Source organism: Podarcis tiliguerta (assembly GCF_965153285.1).
Source record: "Podarcis tiliguerta genome assembly, chromosome: 1".
Classification (NCBI taxonomy): Eukaryota; Metazoa; Chordata; class Lepidosauria; order Squamata; family Lacertidae; genus Podarcis; species Podarcis tiliguerta.
The window spans coordinates 47,530,188-47,549,548 of NC_139534.1; the positions used below are offsets into that span (position 1 = coordinate 47,530,188).

A 19,361-nucleotide genomic window follows, 5' to 3' on the forward strand; every position below is an offset into this window, starting at 1 on the left:
TAAAGGGGGGTTGGCAGTATTGTCTCTGCATCATTTGTCAATAAAACAAAGGGGTTGCCTCAGAGCTGTCTATATTATGACTGGAAACTGGGAAGAAGTGTTCTATGCTTTACCTCCTTGCACATTCAAGTAATCAGTAAGAACTGAGTCATGATGTAACTCCACACCCCACAAAAAAACCTGTTCAGCTCCACATAGGGGCTCATTTCATATTTTGAGGATCCTAGTTTTAAGTAAGTGGAAACTCCTTTGGCTATGACAAAGGAAATGAATATACATGAGAAGCAGGGTGGGGTAGGAGGTGGCAAGTGTTGCACACTACACGGTTAATGGCTTACTGTGAACAAGAACTCACTGCATGATCACAGCTGCTTATACACTCTTTTCCTTGCACGAACAAGCAGCCACGAAGTTTGGCTTGTTGCTATGCCCAAACCAGGGATTGTGGTTTATTTCACCAGCAAGCCAAATTTTGTTTATGACTTGCTGACTATAGTGGGGAGGACCACATATTCAGAATGTGGTCATGGCATCCTGACACCAGAAAGGAAATAGATATGGGACCATGTGAGGAAAATAATGCCCAAGAAGGTACAGAGTACCTTTCCATCATAACTAACCACATCCACATCCATTCAAAGAAATAAATGCTTTCAGGTCTCACAGTGCTGGGACTGAATTAATTACAACTCTTTGTTTAGACACTAAGGTGATGAAACATCTTCCATTATTCCCCTCCACAGTTAAAAGATGGGGAATATGAAGCAAATGAGTATGGTTGCTATGCACTAAAGGAAATTGGGTGGATTGGGGGGGGGGGGGATGCACAGGGATTAATACTTCCCTTATATTAAGGATTGTAGCGTTGTCAGGGGGAAAAAAGTAAACTAAAGTATCACTCCCAAACAACATGAAGGGAACAAAGGTAGGAAGCTTGAGGGCACCATTAAAACTCAGATGAGATACTTAAACACGCAGCCGATGAAAACACAGCGCTTGATTATAGGGGAATTAAGACACAGGGAAAGGTAAACAGGAAGCCAGTCCATGAAAAAGGTCACTTTTTAACTCTTCCTGACAGATTTCTGCCCCCGCCTCCCATTTCAACCCATCCTTAATCCCACCTTTGTCGGGATTTGACGCCCGCCGTCCCCCCCCTCCCCTTTGTCGTCGCTTCCTATGGCTGTGATAATTAGGTCGCAGAAACTTACAACTGGTCGGGGGAGGCGGATGGACGGGAGGGAGGGGAAAGGTGAGGACGGAGGGGCTGGGAAAAGGCATGGCAGCGTCAGCAAGGCGGGCGGTCGTCGTCGCCCCACACTCGGGCAGGCATAGCTACTTATGGGGCGGGCGCTAAAGGCTGGAGAGCCACGGGAACGCCTGGGAAGTAAGAGGCGTCGCTTTGGGGCAACGAGACCCGGAGAGAAAGAGAGAGGACTGGATGTTGCTTTTAAATGAAGAGATATTTCGGAAAGCGCCAGGCAAGCAACAGTTGAGACGCAACAGGGAGGAGAGAGAGAGAGAGAGAGAGACGCACCTTCTCAGCGCACATTCCCCCCCCCCGGCCCCCCTCCAACCCGGACATTATTTTCCCGCCTTTCCCCTCCAGAAAACAGTCGACAGCCTCCGCGAGACCCAGACGCCCAAAGCCACGTACCAGCCTCCCTCTTCTTCTCCTCGGCCAGCTGCGCTTTTTCCCGACCGGCGCGTCGCCTCCGAAGGGAAGGACTCCCGGCTAAGCGACGAGGGGCGGAGGCAAATGGCCGCTGAGTAAGGCCAAGGAGCCGCCTCTTTCCTCCTCCTCCTCCTCGCCCTGTGTTTCTTTTTTCCCTCCCCTCCCTTGCTCTGGCCTCCTCCTCTCCCAGCTCCCGCCGCGAGAGAGAGAGAGAGCGGAGGGAAAGGCAGCAACAAAACAAACAGGTCAACAACAACCACCTCTCGTTTCCAGAAAGCACGAGGCAGCCTGGCTGCATCACACGAACCTGCCCCCCACCCGTCACATTTTTAAAAATCCAAATGCATTTGTTCGTTTAAAACACTCTGCCGGCTCCGAACAGGTCCCGATATTTTACCCTTGCTTATATTGGAGCTGCAGCCCTAATGGTCCCAGGTATAGGGGGGCTAAACCCGTGTTCTGTGAACCGCCCTGAGACCTCTGGATATAGGGCGGTATATAAATTCAATCAATCAACTGGGGAGGCGAGTCAAGAAAGTCCGTGTTTAAATATTCCCTAGCAAGACCCGATCGCTGATATATTCTACTTTAAATCAGCAGGAAGAAGCAACATTGTCCGAGTCAGCTCTCGATTTATATTAAAATGCTAAGCAGTGCGCTCCGGATAACACGAACAAGTGGGAAACGCGGCCCAACTCCGTGCATCTCGAATACATCGTGCAAACAACGCAGGTAAAGACGCACATATTGCATGTATAGAAGGCTGCCTTCCCTGGCGGATAATCCGCGGCGGTGCATCCTGGTGGTAGGTAGGCAGGGCCATCCCTCCTCTTCCCGCCCCTCGTCCAGCAGCCGCTGCGGGTGAAGAACTGGGAGGGGGGACAGATCCCTTTTGCCAGAAGCCTGACCTCATAGCTGGCAGAGGGCTTTCTGTTCCTTCCATTTGCTTAAGGCCCGTCCCGTGCCCCCTTCTCCTCCCTAGGATCCCTAAATCACATAGAATTAGGTTGAGGAAGCAACATTCCCTTACCCCAGAAGTTCCTTGCTCCAGCATATATGATCAAAAAATATTTACAGCACAATCCTATGCCTATTTACTTAGAAATAAACGTGTGGTTCAAGGGGGCTTACTCTCCCACAGGTAAATGTGCATAGGATTACCACATTCACACCCACCCAGCTATATATGATACCATAAAGACAATGTTAAGGGGCAATGAACCCACATTAAGCAAAATTTATTAGGAGTGCTTCCAAACGTTCTCTTGTTTTGCTGCTACGATTCATTTGCCTACTGGCAAATTCAGATTGTCCATGGAGGGTGACTTTGGTGCTATTGTGCAACAAACCCACTTCCACAAAAACCCAGGCTTCTGTGATGAATGACAGGAAAGTGCGCAGGACAATTGCTTGACATGGCACTGTATAACAGCCCGACACCCGATAAAACAGGTGTCTTACAAGCTCCTTGCAAACAAATTAGGATGTTCAACAAACAGGTTGTTTGGAAGCAATCTAGAAAAGTAGGGGCATACTCACTATTTCAGCTGGAGAACCCCCAGGCTCCCCATCCCTGAGATTTAGGATTGGCCGCAGCTCCCTTTTTTGAGCGTACATTCATTGGTAAAAGTGGGTTCGCTGCCATGTGTGGTGTAGAAGACCCTCACACATGCCAAATACCTGCACCAGTTCCATACACCTACTACCCAAATCCAAAGACAATTTTCAGCAAATAGTAATGTTGCTTCTTGTGCTAGCAGATACCAGCCAAAAAGGTGTGTTCAGCCTAACATTCAATTAAGCCATTTGAAGGTAAGCAAGGCAGCACAGTGTGCCTTATGCTGTAGGGTAAGTCATATGCATGTCAGCATTTCTGGAACTTTCCTTTTTCTCAGTGATACAGAGCCTGAAGTCCAAACTTATCACCTGTGCCCTTTACCTGAGACTTAAAAGGCAGGTATAATTAAATTTCTCTCGTTAATACATGTGGAGGTCTTTTGGGCTGCCCGAGAGGCATCGCAAAATCTTTTACATCTCTGAACAGACACCTGCCTACCTTGGCTATGCACCAGCCTTCCCCTGCAGTGTTAGGATTGCAGTGGGAATAAAGAAGTGACATGATAGAAGTTTATAAAATTATGCACAACATGGAGAAATTGGATAAAGAGAAGTTTTTCTCCTCTCCCTAACACTAGAACTAGTAGACATCTGAATGGAGCTGAATCAGTTGCATAGTTAAAAATATGGCACTTGCTCCCATACGAGGCAGTAATAGCTACCAACTTGGCCTTAAAAGTGGATTAGACAAATTCGTGGAAAACAACACTATCAGTAGCAAGTAGATGACCGTGTTCTGCTTCCATTGTCAGAGGCATTGTACCTGTGAATACCAATTGTTGGAAATCACAGGTGGGCTGTTGCACTTATGTCCGGCTTGCAGGTTTCTGTGGGCATCTGGCTGGGCATTGTGAAATCAAGGTCAAATCTGCACTATTTCTACACATTGTAAACACAATGAAAGAATATTTTTAAAGTATTTGATCAACATGTAACAAAGGTGAAAGTGTAAAGACTTGTAGGAAGAAATGAAGGAAAAAAAGATAAAACACAAGAAGTAATTGAAGAACTGGATGACAAAAGAGAAATATAGGGGTAAAGATAAGGTATTAAAAGGCTGATTATACCAATTTAGCAGAATACATGGAAGAACTGTTTGAAACAATTTCAGGACTAGATTGCACGGAACCTATTTCTATTGAGAAGGGATACAGAATTAAGATGTGGCAAAATATATATGCAGTGGTACCTCGGGTTACATACGCTTCAGGTTACATATGCTTCAGGTTACAGACTCCACTAACCCAGAAATGTTACCTTGGGTTAAGAACTTTGCTTCAGGATGAGAACAGAAATTGTGTTCTGGTGGCACGGCAGCAGCAGGAGGTCCCATTAGCTAAAGTGGTGCTTCAGGTTAAGAACAGTTTCAGGTTAAGAACGGACCTCCGGAACGAATTAAGTACTTAACTTGAGGTACCACTGTATATAAAATAGGGTAAGAGATGTGAGATTTTTTTCTTGAAATATTAAGATAAAAATAATTGGCAAATTACACGATTCACCAAGTAAGGCAATGGAGAATTGTAGTCTTCCATCCCCTGCTCAGTTATCCTGAAGAAGCAGAAACCTGTGATTTGTAGAAGGCAAATGAAACACCAAGGTAGAGAAACTGATTTGTCACATTGTTTGGCCTTGTCTAGCTGATTTTTTATTATAGTAGCCAGTATGCCCTCATCATCAAACAGTGAAAAGCCAAGGCTATGTTAATGAGTTTTGGAAACTTAATGTGTTTGTTTGCTTGCTTGCTTGCATTTATTTTCCACCTTCCATCAAGGTGGTGTACGTCCCGTCCGTCATTTAATCCCCACAACAACTCTGTGAGGGAGGTTAGGCTGAGAGGCAGTGACTGGCCAAGGTCACCCAGTGAGCTTCATGGCTGAGTGAGAATTCGAACACTAACCACTTTACTATACTATACTGGCATTAACTATAGAGAAATATCAGAAGACCACAGCAGGGTTAAATTCCCTTCCTCCCATGCCGTGTTTCTATTCATGTTTTCAACCTAATTCTGTCTTTATCTGTGATATGCCAATCTAGTATTACTATTCCTCATTAGGATAAATGTGCATGATCAAACAGCAAAGTGGTCAGCAGTAGCATGTTATACAGGAGACTCTTCTATCACTACTGAGGTGTGTGTGTGTGCATACAAAATAGCCCCAAGGTTAGATCACCTTTAGTATTAATTCTGGTAAGGGCAGCATGTTCACAATGGGATCAACAATGCTTAAGTATCACTGAATTTCCATATACTGTAAGTTTACAACCAAATGAAGCAGCAATTCCCTCACTGTTTGCATGCATGCATGCAAAAAAAAAAAAAAATCTGTCCAAAGACCAAGATCAAAAAACCCATTGATAATTATCAGTACTGCCGCAGAATATCTAGCAACTTTCAATAATAATAAAAAAATCTCCAAACTTTAAATTACTAAAGCACATCTTTATTTTGCAATTAAACAATTAAGATCCACAAGTAAACTATGTTTTTTTCTTCAAGTTTGTACCTAGACAACTATTTGTCAATCAAAATTAAATATATCCACAAAATATGTATAACAGCATATATTTCACATAATGAAGTTGCTCTTAAGACTAAAAACAAGATTTGTTAAATGTTATATTTCTCTTATTTCTGGGGAGCTGCTGGTATAGTATGTAGAACATTAGTGTACTTTATTAATGGCAAGAACTCTCATTTTACCCCAATGCAGGCAAGATACATAAGGCCCTTTTAAAACATACAGTAGCTGCAGTGATGAATGCTGAATTCTTTTCATTGTCCAGTGTTGACCAAATTCAAGTGCATGTCATTTTCAACGGAGCACATTTCCTGCTGCTTAGCATAGAGGTTCTTAGCTAAATAGTGTTTCCCCCCCCTTAAAAATAAAATAAACACATAAATTCAAAAGAGAAATCTATTTATATCAGATAAACTTGTGTAGTAAACAGAAGATGCACAATTATATTAGAGATGACCTACTGAGATGCTCAAAGCCAGCTCACTGGGCAGTGCAACACCCAACTGAATTGGACAATGCAACGTCACCGGGGGGCGGGGATGCAAATTCATTACCACTAGCAACAAAAATAAATGAATTTGGGCGCCCAAAAGGATTGTGGATTATGATCAAGACACAGTATTAGGTTTACATTTACACATATACTATAGCACCTGTGACAGGAAAGGGGTGGGGAAACTAGACAAATCACTTTTTTCTTTTCTTTTTTAGTATTTGCTAGGACGATCAGAGCCATATAAATTCATGTTAAATTTGAAGCCCAGCCCCTTCAAATTGCACTGGGAAGTTTGTGGACATACTCCTATAGAGGAATACAAAATAACTTAGTGCCAATTGTTTTAACTGCTCCAACCATATTATAGCCTTTGTGTATAAGGAATTGCAACTTTTTCCCTTTAAAAACTATTTTTGTGCATTATCTATTCTTTATAATTTACAACTTAAATACCCACCTCCAACCCCCAATTTCCAGAGTTTTATGCAAATATTAGTAATGCTAAGCAGCTATAAATATATAAGCCAGGATTCAGAGAGCTCCCTGGATACACAGAAGTACTTCCAAGTAAGCACTGATGTTTCCCCTAACCACAACTCCCTATTCTTCCTCAGAGGTTACTCCCAAAGGTCTTTAAAGTCTGGAAGCAACAAGGATGGAGCCAAGAAGCAGCACATAGAAAAACTCTCTGCCCAACCCAGGAGTCCCTAGGCACAGTAAACTACTAAATTAAATGAAATCCACCGAGAAAAAACAATCAGAACTTGTAAGCAGCTACATTGTGGGGGTTACTTTTAGTATCATTATGATGATGATTACGGTTTTAAAACCTAAACCAGAAATATGTTTAACAACAGTTGCACTGCTATAATACCACAAAACAGGATGCTGTACGAGAACCACAGAATGGTACTCAGGCCTTGATATTTAAGGTCCGTATGCTGTGTGGTAGTGTAGACAGTGTTTAGCTTACTAGAATGCATTTTAAAACAGATGAAAACAGGTCAGAAGCGTAGCGCACTGATAAAACAATTCACACGAGGAACAATCCCAATCAACTCTGAACAGGAAACAATTAAGTATCTCTCTCTCTCCAACCTGGTAGCAAATTTTATTTTCTCCAAAACCTCTGTCAGTAGTAAAGCATTAGATAAAGTGCTACTATTTGAAATTCAAGAAATTTAGGCAAAAAGTAAATATTTTAAAATGTGTTAAATATCAAGTAATTCCACCAAATAATGTCCGTCAAGGTCTCTTCATTTCCATAGTATTAACATTGTTTCCAAAGAGCCATTTCCAAAGTGTTAACATAGTGGTCTTCAAATCTCTCAAAGGCCAGAACATTTGGTTTGAGGCAGGGGCGGCTAACCTGTTCCCCTCCGCATGTTGCTGAATTACAACACTCATCAACTGGCCACACCGGCCAAGGCTGTTGGGAGTTAAGAGTCCCAACATCATCTTGGAGGGCAACAGATTAGTCACCTCTGGTTTAAAGGCAATACAATTTCACCACTTGCCCTCCAATGATTGAAAGCAAATACTTTCTAAACTTTCTTAAAAACTCAGATTGCAACTGATGTGAAAGCCTATGGGTTGTTAAAGTTAAGCATTCAAAGTTCCGGATAGGCAAAGAAGACTTTCTCCTAATCTTTTTACTATACCATTCCAAAGACTGAGAAGCAACCATTTTAACTTTGGTTTGTATTTCTTCTAATTTGGCGGCATTGACTAAATCAAAGCGAACATATTGATTTTCCTGTACGTCACTTCCAGTATTGCCATCCTTGGCTCTGCAGTTTTAACAAATCAGTATACTTTGTTATACAATGAACTTGTTGGTTACAATTTAACATCTGTACCCAAAATTCCTTTCCTCCATTGCAAGTGGTAATAGCGCAAATTGAAAGTTAGTGTTGCATAATGACGGAAACAAAGGCTTGTGTTTGTTTCTACATGGCAGCTGGGTATTAAAATTAGGAAGAGCATGCATCCACACACCTACACACAAGCTACTACAAGAGACCCAAGGGATATCTGCAGGAAATCTAGGACACATAATTTAAGATGATTCCCAGATCGTAAGTTACAAGACTTTTAATTATCAGCTTGCATCCAAAGATATGGGCTTTCCCACCATTCCTCTTCACTAAAGCCTCAAAATTATACTCCTGAGGGTCAAGGGACCTTCTAGCATGGCAAGTGATGTGGTACAGGGTCTGTAGGAGGAGGAGGAAAATCAGCAGAAATTGTGGTCAAGTGCTTTCCACTTGCACAAGAATGCCTTTAGATCCAAGCCACTGTATGGCACTGTATAAGGCATCTGTCACTTCACTTGGTTGAAGCTTTCCCCCCCACCCTAATCAGCTTCTCAGCCCAACAAGGATTGCAGTGAAGAATATCAACTGCTTACGGTTGCACTGCAAAAAGGGAAGGAGACACAATTCATTGAACCCTCTGGTCAACATACAACTTCATTTCAACACCCCAAGAGCCTTGTGGATAACATCCGGAGGCTTATTTTAATAACCAGGGCAATGAGCAATTCCCCTGCACATCCCAAGCTGCTTTCTCGGGCTGCTTCCCTCCCCCTCTCTCTGCGCATGAATATTTACAATGCCATGGATTCAGTCTGTATTTTGTTACGTGTTGGGACGTAAAAATAGGAGAGACTGCATAATATGCTGAACTTTCTCTTGCACAGCATATGCTGATCTAAGTGATCTGTGAATCTAACTATACAGGCAAGTTTAAGGCCAGAAATTTAAAAAGTGCAGGTAGTACCAGGTGTCTCCATTGCTTTCCAACAGCCAAGTCAAAGACTGAGGAACAGCACCTGCAAGATACAGTATATGGCAAGAACTCCTAAGACTTTCAGGAGCTTGGGTAACCATCCATTGCCAACCACACACTGCCTATTCTTAGTTACACTCTGCCCCCTATCAAGCAGCCCCTTCCCCAAAAAATAATAGAGTTCTGCTCCACCAGATGGAAAAAACCGCTGAGATTCTACAATACGACATTTCCTTCTGGGCCTTCATGCACAGCTGCAACTGAAGTATTTCTGCTGCTTTTCAACCTTCCACAGATGCAACAAACCTAAATCTGCACATTGCTTGTGGCAAGGTGCAAGCCATACTACTTCCATCAAAAACCTCTCCCCAGCTCTCTGCACTTGCATTTTGTGCTTTCTGTGATAGGACAGCATTTCTAAATTGGGAGCTGTGGGATACTGCTACCCTATAAGATATTACTTCTCTAGTATGTTAATAGGCTGGATTACAGTGTATTAACATGATAGGCTTTATTACATCAGTGAAGATGTATTATATTTTAGACTTAATTTGTGGCCTTATGCTGATCTTGGTTTCAAATGATGCATGTTTGGGTATAGGAAAACCACTAAGGGACAACCAGGAATCCTGTTCTTATGTTAAGATAGGGACATTACTGCAGCACTGGAAGTGGATGTCTACTCCAATGATTTGGAGGGAGTACGCTCTAAGTGGCATGATTAGCTGGCACACTTAAAGCCATGCTGCTCAGAGAATGACTGACACTGAGGGTACTTAATATTTAACTTTCTCCAAGGTAAACCTCTACCACCCCAAAAGCCACACACCTAAAAAGGCAAAAAAGCAATTTTAAGAAGTCTTTCAAGAGTCCTAGATTTCTGCATTAGAAACCTTCAAAAGTACTTTAAATAATCATAGTTTTCAGTCCTTAAGATAAAAAACAAAAACACAAAAAACATACATCGGAAACATACATTGGCACTAAACCATTTCCCTATGGCTCTTATTTACAATTAAAACAACCTGAATTAAAACAACAACAACGACAACAACAACAACAGGAAGTGTTACATATGATTCTTTTCTCTCCCATCTTTTTTTTTAGCAAATAGTAAGAAAATAATTATTCATAAAATCCAACATCCATAACACCCATCATTTTATATGTCATTATTCCTGAAACATACATTCATGTTTTGTACAGAATGAAAAAACATACAAAAAATATTTTTCCCTTTTCTTTTTAGCTTGATACAGATCTTCATAACCCAATGCAAAGCAATGAACAGTATTAATTTTTAGGCCATATAAAAATACTTGTAAAAGGCTATTTATACCACTATGGGAAGATGCATGTTGTGAAGATCCACTTTTATGGCATGATAATGCTTTAATTTGTTATCCATTCTTTACTATGTGTGCATTTGAGGGAAATTCCTGTGGCTTGTTGATCTGCTGCTTACCCTACCAAACTAATCTCTTCCCATATTTCTTCATTGCCCTAAATCAGCTTATATCAGGGGAGATGGAGGCCTGAAGGCAGCTAATGTTTCTGCCTATCTGGCAGATCAACATCCTAAGTACCAAAAATATATGCCAACAAAACTATACATTGTGGTATAAATGTTTCTCATGGATTCAAATTGCTTTGGCAACCTCACATAAGAAAATCAGTGTATTTAAAATATCAATGATATACAACTCTCTAGTAACTTCCCTTGTATGTTTATAAAATGGGCAATGCTGTTTTCATTTATATGTTGGCAACAGTAACATACATTGGCAATAGTAACACACGTTTCACTAGAATGGATGCAGTAATTTAGTATTTACTTTAATGTGTTACAAATGCTTAAATTAGTCCTGCAAATAACCAACACTATGGCACAGAACAATTTCCAAATTAAAAGCAGAAAAGGCTTCTCTAGGTATGAAACCATTTTTGAAGTAAGCGATTCAAAATAGAATATGAATATGCAGTATATAGCATCATTTATATTCTTATTTGCCACCTGACTGGTTGATAGAACTACTGGAGGCTTTCTATAAAAAGGACTTTACATTGCTTGCACTAACATCTAAGGATGGTTTAGAGTGCAATGCAATATTGTTAGCAGTTACTCACATTGTGCTGGGTAATCTGAAACTGTCTGAAACATAGTTTAAAAGTGCATTTCAGCCTTTCATTTTGTGTTGAACAGAAACAAACTATTAAAAGCCACGGGATCCTTCAATTATCAATTGATGTAGAACATTTGAATCCACTATCCCGCTTCAATTTCAGAGCTGTCAAAAGTAGCAGTTTATCAAGCACTCATTCCAATTTGTGAGAGCAGACAAAAGTGTATTCCTACACCCTAGACAAATGCTCAGTTAGGGACTGAGGGGTGTGTGTGTGTGTTTTAAGAAGCCCATTACACCTCATCCTACTGAAACTACACTTTGGGTGAAAGGAATTGACACTAGCATTCATTTCTACACTGACTCAAGAAGTTATATTAAAAGGATAATAATGCAATAATTTCAAAACCAGAAATGGAGACTACTGGATTTGCTTTAAAAATAAACAAACAGGCCAGCAGATGAGGTTTTGTTTTTTTGAAAAAAAATAAAGTTTCTCTTTCATTTGGTATCATGATGAAGAGCTGCTACAACTTTGCACCACCAATTTCAGGGCACTGAGTACAAACTTTATACAGCAGATTTGCCGCCCCTTCCAATACATATAGAGGAGAATAAATGTGTTTTTTTGTGTGTGTTTTTTTAAAGAAAAGACAAACCTCATATTGTCATCTATAGTCTGCATATTCTGCTTTTTTAAAAAATCAGTAATTATTCAAACCTTTTTAATACAGGGCAGTGTAGGTTTTCATAAAGAAACAACTGAATCCTAAATGCATATTGTGCAATAAGCTGTCTCAGATCTTCTTCTTTCATAAAAAGGAGACAAAAACCTTTACATGACCCTAGAATGAGTTCAGATTCTGTATCAATTAAGTGCCTCCAATTGCATACATGCTAATGACCTCAAAAAAAGAGGCACACAAATAAAAAAGCACAAAAGTACACAGAGATCCCAAAGAACATATGGAAAGCATAAATGTTTTGGGAACAAGCTGATGGCATTTTATGCACCTTCCTCCCCTTTTGTCTTGTCATAACACAGTATAGCACAAACATGACTCAAGAAAGCACAAATGTGGACTCAGGAAATGTAACTGGCAAGCAGGTCATGGGGAAAGCTTACCTTGAAGTTTTAAAACAGTTATCAGAACTATCAAAAAGGTATAGCGTACTCAATTACAAAGCTTTTTTTTTCTCAGTGGAAGGCTAAAAGAAAGAAATTCTAAAACTATCTACTGGCTTTACATTTGATGTTGCAAATATTTTACCAGTTGAAAGGAATGTGTCAGATTTCCCACTTCATTTCATAGCAGTAAACAATTATTACTTATTTAATAGGCTGGGGTGCTCTTGCTACCCATAGTAGCATGCAGGTACTTGTAGAAAGAGAAGGAATGGTATTTCTGTGACCCCCTATCGTATTCTAAGTACCATATTCTAAGCACCAAGGGCCATGCTTTAAAGTGTGAACCTGCTAAAGTAAATGTTACAATGATGATACTTCCCCCTTTAGGGCCAATACAAGTGCCTTGTCATTAAAGACATACACTGTCTCAAGGCACTTAAGGGGTTAAGACAAAACACATGCATTCATTCCCATTAGGTAATGTCGTCAGATGTTACAAAACACACCAATGTTGTGACATGCTGAGAAACAGAGCTACCAGGTCAAAAATAAATGCCCCTCCTATCCCACCCTAAATAAGATGCTGGTTAAACGGGCCTTTATGCAGCTACTGCTGAGTTAGACGAAAATGTAGCTTTCCACTATTAATCAGGTTAGATCCTTAGAACGGCACTGGGCAAAATGTGCTGCTTCAGTAGGCAGTGTGTCTAGTAGTAGTAATATTGCTAATGTTTCACCAAAATAAAAAACAAAACAAAACAGCAAGGATCTTAACACAGCAAAATTTAGCATTGGAAGAAATGGCTTTGTGTGTATTGTTGTTGCTTTAAAAAGACATAGGTGTCAACCAAAGAGTGAAAAGTGTTCCAAGCCTTTTTTTTTTTTTGTAGCAGTTCAAACAAAAAGGGACTGTATGGCACTACAATGATGTCTGGCAAGTCACGGAGTTCCTTAAGTCTGGTTTGTTCGAAGCAAAGCATGAAGAAAGAGTCTTCCAACACAGAAAAATCATAGTGTTTTAGAGACCAATTTTCAGTTTCAACATAAAGTGCAATAGTGCTGAAGTTTTTTCCATGTCCTTTTCATTTCTTCATTGTTTTCAGACACCATTTCTTGCAAGTAATGTTATGGCACACCAGTGTCTTGTATGGATTCTTCTGAAAGGTATCTTTTGTTTTCTATTAATGCAGCGAAGTCGTTAAAGGTCTAACAAGTTCTTCTTCATACACTTTCAAAATAGCCTCACAAACGAATCTGTATTGACTCTAGAAAGAACAGTGCAATAATTTATAAGTCACAGAAAAACAAACTGGGGAAACTAACAATGAACTATCAGGATAAACTTAAAAGACTTGAAGAATTTTGTGCTGAAAATATTACAGGATGGATCCAGTGACCAGCATGCTGCAGGAGAGGCTTCGGGGGGGGGGGGGTAAGATGGGGGGGGGGAATAGCTTTCCTCTGTGCTTTTCTCCGACTCCAACCCTGTGGAACAACTGATGGTAAAGCATCCATCAGCAAACAATTGTTAAAAATCTCCCTTATTCTCCTCTCACCCCTCCTAAATCTGCTCTGGAAAACCTTAGGGGGGGGGCTACGGGGCTTCATTAAAAACTGTTTCCCTCTCCATTTTGCTGATGGAAGTCTTCAGTACTTGAGTGACACTGTTTGATACAACAGTTTAAAAGTTTTCATATACAAATATATAAACTTACATTTCAAGGGCTGCAAATTAAAAAGAAAAAACGAAGAATGAATGTGAAATTCATTCTTGAGATTTTCTCCCATTGACACATTCTTTAAATATTGTTCAAGTTGCTCACTCTGATCATTAGAATAAATACGAATTCTAGGTTCTATAACATCCTATATTCTATAGTATCCATAGGCTACTTTTTCAGGTTTTTATTAGCATATAATCAGTCTTTAGTGCATCTAGAGAAACAAAGGTCTAAAAAGAAATTTGTGTTCGCACAAGACAATAGCTACATAATTTCTAATATATAGGGTGAATCTAAATTCACATTTAAAACATGAAACCTAGGACAATGCCACCTTGTGGATAACATGCAGAAGTATGAACATTTACAGGGGAAACGGAAAGATTCAGATTTCAGTTTTAGGATGGCGATAACAGAACACTAAATCACTTTTCCTATGTGTGTTTTAATTTCCTTCTTGAACTTAAAAGCAAACCTTCACTTCATTTCATGATCTCTAAATAAACTCGCGTATGGTTAACTGCTTGTTCTGCATCAAATATGTGCACCTTGATCCAGAAAAAGATATATGTAAGCAGAAACATTCTTGCAAGTACATTTTTCCTACTCCATGCATGGAAGTGTGCTATGAAGAGGGGAGGAAACATCTGGAGTCCACAGATGGTGTTCCTGTACTGTGTGCACAGAAGATGAATAGCATCAGCTCTGACCTTGCTAATCATTTCCTTTGTTGTTTGACAGAAGGAGGGGAAAGCAGGTGTTGGACACCAGACACAACGGCTGGGGTCAGGCTAGCATAAGCCAATACAAGTGAATGTTTTAGCTCCATGCATAGCCCCTTTGCTCCTCTTATAACGCAAATGAATGAGCAATCAATAAAGTCTTACATTAACTATAATTTCTCATTTTGGAGAAAATGGAAAAAAACTATGGTATATAGGCATCAGAAAATGCCAGGATATTAGGCCAACTTCAGACTATGGCTTTAACCACGGCTTCCCAGCATGCATGACATTAGAAACTATAATTAATGGAAGAGTTCCTGGTTTGTTTGCTCCCTCATGCAAGGGGGCTATATGTATGGCTAAAAGTTTTGTATCTGTTTCTCTCATAACTGTCTACCACTACCAGCAACAAATAACATCTGTTTGACAAAGCAGATGCTGCAAGTTACCGTATTCTTCGCCCTATAGGGCGCACCGGCCCATAGATGCACCTCGGGGTTTTTTTTTGGGGGGGGGGATGAATAAAAAAAATTATCCCCCCCCCCAGCCACGGGGCTGGGGCGGGGGAAGCCCGAGCTTCCCCCAGCCCCCAGAACAGGCTGCTATCCGCAAGCCTTGCGAGCCCGCGGGAACTCCCGCCGGGCTCGCAAGGCTTGCAGATAGCTTCCTGAAGCCTGGAAAGCGAGAGGGGTCGGTGCGCACCAACGCCTCTCGCTCTCCAGGCTTCAGCGAAAGCCTGCATTCGCCCCATAGGATGCACACACATTTCCCCTTCATTTTTGGAGGGGGGAAAGTGCGTCCTATAGGGTGAAAAATACGGTACATACAAATCAATACTTATTTAAAAATTTAAATTAGTTCTCTCTTTAAAATTCAGTTAAGTGTCACCTATTTAAAAGTCATTGTTAGGCATCTGTGATACTGGAAGCAGTTTGTTCTAATGTATCAATAACTTACAGGAGTTTGGATCATCATGGCCCTTTGATCTCTCATAGTTCTCACAATATCCAAGGGAAAAACAGGCTGATTGCACTCAATGAGACACATAGCTGTTTCCATAGTGATAAGAACTCCTGTTCGTCCAATCCCGGCACTGTAAAATAAAAAGGACTACTTCTTATCACATTTAATATTTTAAAGCACTTAGGAGATATATGCTAACTTCAGACTTATGTAGTTTATTTGGGTGTTATGCTTACTAGAACCCATGTGATCCATCAACATGTTTAGAATGTACAGAGTAACAGTATATATTCAAGATCTCTTAATATTCAAGGAATAGCCAGGAGCTGCTCTTTCTGGCTCCATCCAACATGGTTTGAGTAACAAGGTCTTCCTGAACTCTGGCGCTCTCCTGCATCCATAATTATCCTTTGGTGCTTAGTTTGTCTCTTAGAATTCTATGTAACTTTTTTCTTTTGTGGTAGCAAACACTGAAGACTGGATAAAGAGAAAAATAGGGCATAATTCACAGGATTATCAGACCAGATACAGTCAAACCTTGATTGCCAAATGTAATCCATTCTGTTCGACTTCCAAAATGTTCGACAACCGAGGTGCGACTTCCGATTGGTTGCAAGAGCTTCTTGCACTCAAGCAGAAGCCACATCGGATGTTTGGCTTCTGAAAATCATTTGAAAACCGGAGCATTTACTTCCTCCCGGGTTTTCGGCGTTCGGGAGCTGAAACGTACGATAACCGAAGTGTTCAGGAACAGTGGTTTGACTGTACCCATTTCCACTCCAGAGCTCAGCCAGAGAATAGATCTTTTGGAATACTAGATGGAATTCAGCATTGCACTGGAATGAATGTTCTGCCTGTGCAATCATTCAGCTCCCCCTTGTGTGTGCTGTTCTGGGAGTTCACTGAATAACCCTAGAGCCAATTTCAGGGGGCATGGGGGGGGAGCCCCATTGCATTCCGCTGATGGCTCATTAGGTAGATCCCACCCATGAGGTTTTATGTGCCAGGTCTCAACTAGATGGCAGTCAGTTATTACTGATTTATCAACAATAATCAAAGTCAATCCACATACACATAGGAAGGGGAGCAAAAGAATATGGACCAGACAATGTGGCATTGATACATTTCAATACATTTCATTTTTGTAATGAGGCATGACTGATATTGTTTTTGACCTCAGACCTTGTGATGACGCCAAAATCCAAAACTGAATATGAAAACAACAGTTAGAACTTCAAACAAGAATGAAAGAATTCTAGTCTGGTATCTATGATTTTGACCTACAGTGTAATGGGAGAACCCACGTATATAGTCTCCAGCAGCTGATGTTTAGTTAATGAAGCTCCTGAAACTGAGCCCTAGCCTATTTACCTATTCTGAGTGAAAACCACTTGTAGGTGACCAGAAACAGCTTAGAAGCACAGCAGCCTGGGACAGAACTGCTGTAGCTGCTGTACAGATGAAAAAGCTACAGAAACTTAAGAACTGGCTATTAGGCCAGAAGGAAGAATAAAGAAGCCATGCATGCTGCTAGCAACATGTTATTAAACAATACAATGCACAATTACCGGTATTCTGTACATTACTAGTAAGGTACCCCTCTTTAAAACAGTTTAGCCATTTCTATTTTAGCCTCATAGTTCACATGCATGGTTAGTACAGCTTCCTAAATTAGTTTTCTATCCAGTTCTGGCACATAAAGACATCATAGCTTTATGAAGCATGAAAACATGTTTCCAGACAATTAGGTAAAGCTATTCTCCTTCAAAACCAGAAGGTCAAAAGAACACAGCAAGTAACTGTTTCTTTTAATTTAACAGAAACAAGAATTCAGCTCTATATTTGAAAATGAAGGTGGCTACAAAATGAAATAAGGTTTTTGGTTGAAATCTTAAGAGGGGAGGCGCAGTGAGTTTTCCCTACAAGCTAAATACCTGCAGTGAACAACAACTGGCTCTTCTCTGCCAGCTCTTTTTTTCCTGATGAGACACACAAAATCCAGGAAGTCACTGGAATCATCAGGAACCCCATGATCAGGCCATGCTATGTACTGGATTTGAGTAAGCTGACGGTCCTCATTTTTCTAGCAAAACAAAATTTGTTCAAATGTAATAGATCATTTCAGTGTTTTCCTATAACAAGTTTAATTGTCAAAGTCAGCCTATCTCGGTTTCAAGTTTCTACTTTCACGTGTCACAAAATAAATATCTGGATGCTTCATGCCATTTAAACCAAGTGCAAGATCATTAAAAAGTGTCCTGTGGATTTTCGAAAATAGACCCCATGGGCCATATGCTGTGCTGATTTGAGGTTAAAGGTAAGATAATCATTAAAACAGGTATGGGGAAACCCGTGGTCCTTCAGATGTGGGCAGACTACAATTCCCATAATCTTGGACTGTTATTGATCATGGCTGGGACTGAGAAGTGGACTCCAACAGCACCTGGACGCTTCCCCACACCCTTTTAAAGATACAAAACAGGTAAATTTACATATTTTATTGAGCCACTTTATGTAGACCTAAGTGCATACAAGATTTTGTGTTTCACATGCATCGGGCAGAAGTCTGTTTCTCCTGAGGAAAAGCACTAGTCTACCATTTTGCCTAATTTCTGCCTTGTATCTTTATTTCCATAGGGGTAGACATATTAAGTCTGCTGCAGGAAAAACAACAAAGAGTCTCTTACGGCACCTTTAAAGTCTTAAATTTATTACGGCGTAAGTTTTCATGAACTAGAGTCCACTTCAACTGATGTGTGAAGTGTTTTCCTGAGCTGCTAGTGTATAACTAGTCACAAGCTAATGGCAGAATAAATTTGTTAGTCTTTGAAATGCCACAAAAATATGTTGCTGTATTCGACACAAATAAGTATGTGGAAAATCAACAGATCCACAAGGCAGCTGTGCTAGCTCCATGAGCAACAACAGAATTGGAATAAAACTTACATTTTTCTTATGTTACAGTTCACAGTGATAAATGTTTAAGCCAGCAGTAGCCAACGTGTGTTATTGGACTTGGACTCCCATCCACCCCAGCCAGCTTTTTAGTTTTTATATGACAGCCTTGCAAATCATAAAAAGAGCATCAATTTCATTATCTTAAAATGTAATTACGATAGCTAATTAGCATACAGTGTCATGGATTTCTGCCCACCCCCAAGCTTAATACACTGGATCAAATAGAATGTAACAAAAGTTTGACCTGGCAACAAAAGGTAACAAGGAATAGTGACACAGTGGCCATTTCTCTAGGGAGTCTAAAAAGAACAATCAAAAGATTAATGTTGCCGTGAACTTTTTGCAGTGAGATGGTTTTAGTTTTAAAGGGCTTCACAAAATTACATAAATAGCCGGTGAACGGTCTGTCTCACCTCCAGATGAGACATTGTCATCTCTCTGAAGACATAGGCAGGATTTCCTTCTTCTGAATGACAAGTGATCTGAAAATTCCCATACAAGGAGCTTCCGGTGGGCTCTGGCCAGTACTGATGGCATTTCACCTGTCAACAGGTTTTTGTTTTAAAAAATAAAAGTTTCTGCTTAGATTCCAAAAGTTGCATTTGGATCAATTTTAGCTACTTCTCATTGTTATCTGAA

General features: G+C 40.5%; 2 protein-coding genes and 1 long non-coding RNA gene across 5 annotated transcripts in view; 1 reads left to right on the forward strand and 2 right to left on the reverse strand.

Annotated features, from left to right (window-relative positions):
• EPB41L5 (erythrocyte membrane protein band 4.1 like 5) overlaps positions 1-2,133 on the reverse strand; it is a 57,781-nt gene extending 55,648 nt beyond the window's left edge. The window contains exon 1 of the mRNA XM_083430520.1: positions 1,658-2,133. Within this exon, the coding sequence (XP_083286646.1) occupies positions 1,658-1,973 (316 nt within the window). The 5' untranslated portion in view covers positions 1,974-2,133. The remainder of the gene's footprint in view (positions 1-1,657) is intronic.
• Positions 1,698-17,690, forward strand: LOC310673239. The gene is made up of 3 exons (XR_014508933.1): positions 1,698-1,770; positions 2,273-2,407; positions 17,585-17,690. It is a non-coding gene; the product is annotated as an uncharacterized lncRNA (long non-coding RNA).
• Positions 5,718-19,361, reverse strand: part of PTPN4 (protein tyrosine phosphatase non-receptor type 4) — a 78,771-nt gene continuing 65,127 nt past the window's right edge. For 2 of the 3 annotated variants that reach the window (XM_083430498.1, XM_083430500.1), the window contains 4 exons: positions 19,136-19,264; positions 17,699-17,847; positions 15,759-15,894; positions 5,718-13,620 (listed from right to left, as the gene is read on the reverse strand). In XM_083430498.1, the coding sequence (XP_083286624.1) occupies positions 13,537-13,620; positions 15,759-15,894; positions 17,699-17,847; positions 19,136-19,264 (498 nt within the window). In that variant the 3' untranslated portion in view covers positions 5,718-13,536. Of the gene's footprint in view, positions 13,621-15,758; positions 15,912-17,698; positions 17,848-19,135; positions 19,265-19,361 lie in introns of all 3 variants that reach the window. The other variant, XM_083430499.1, reaches the window with a different exon arrangement.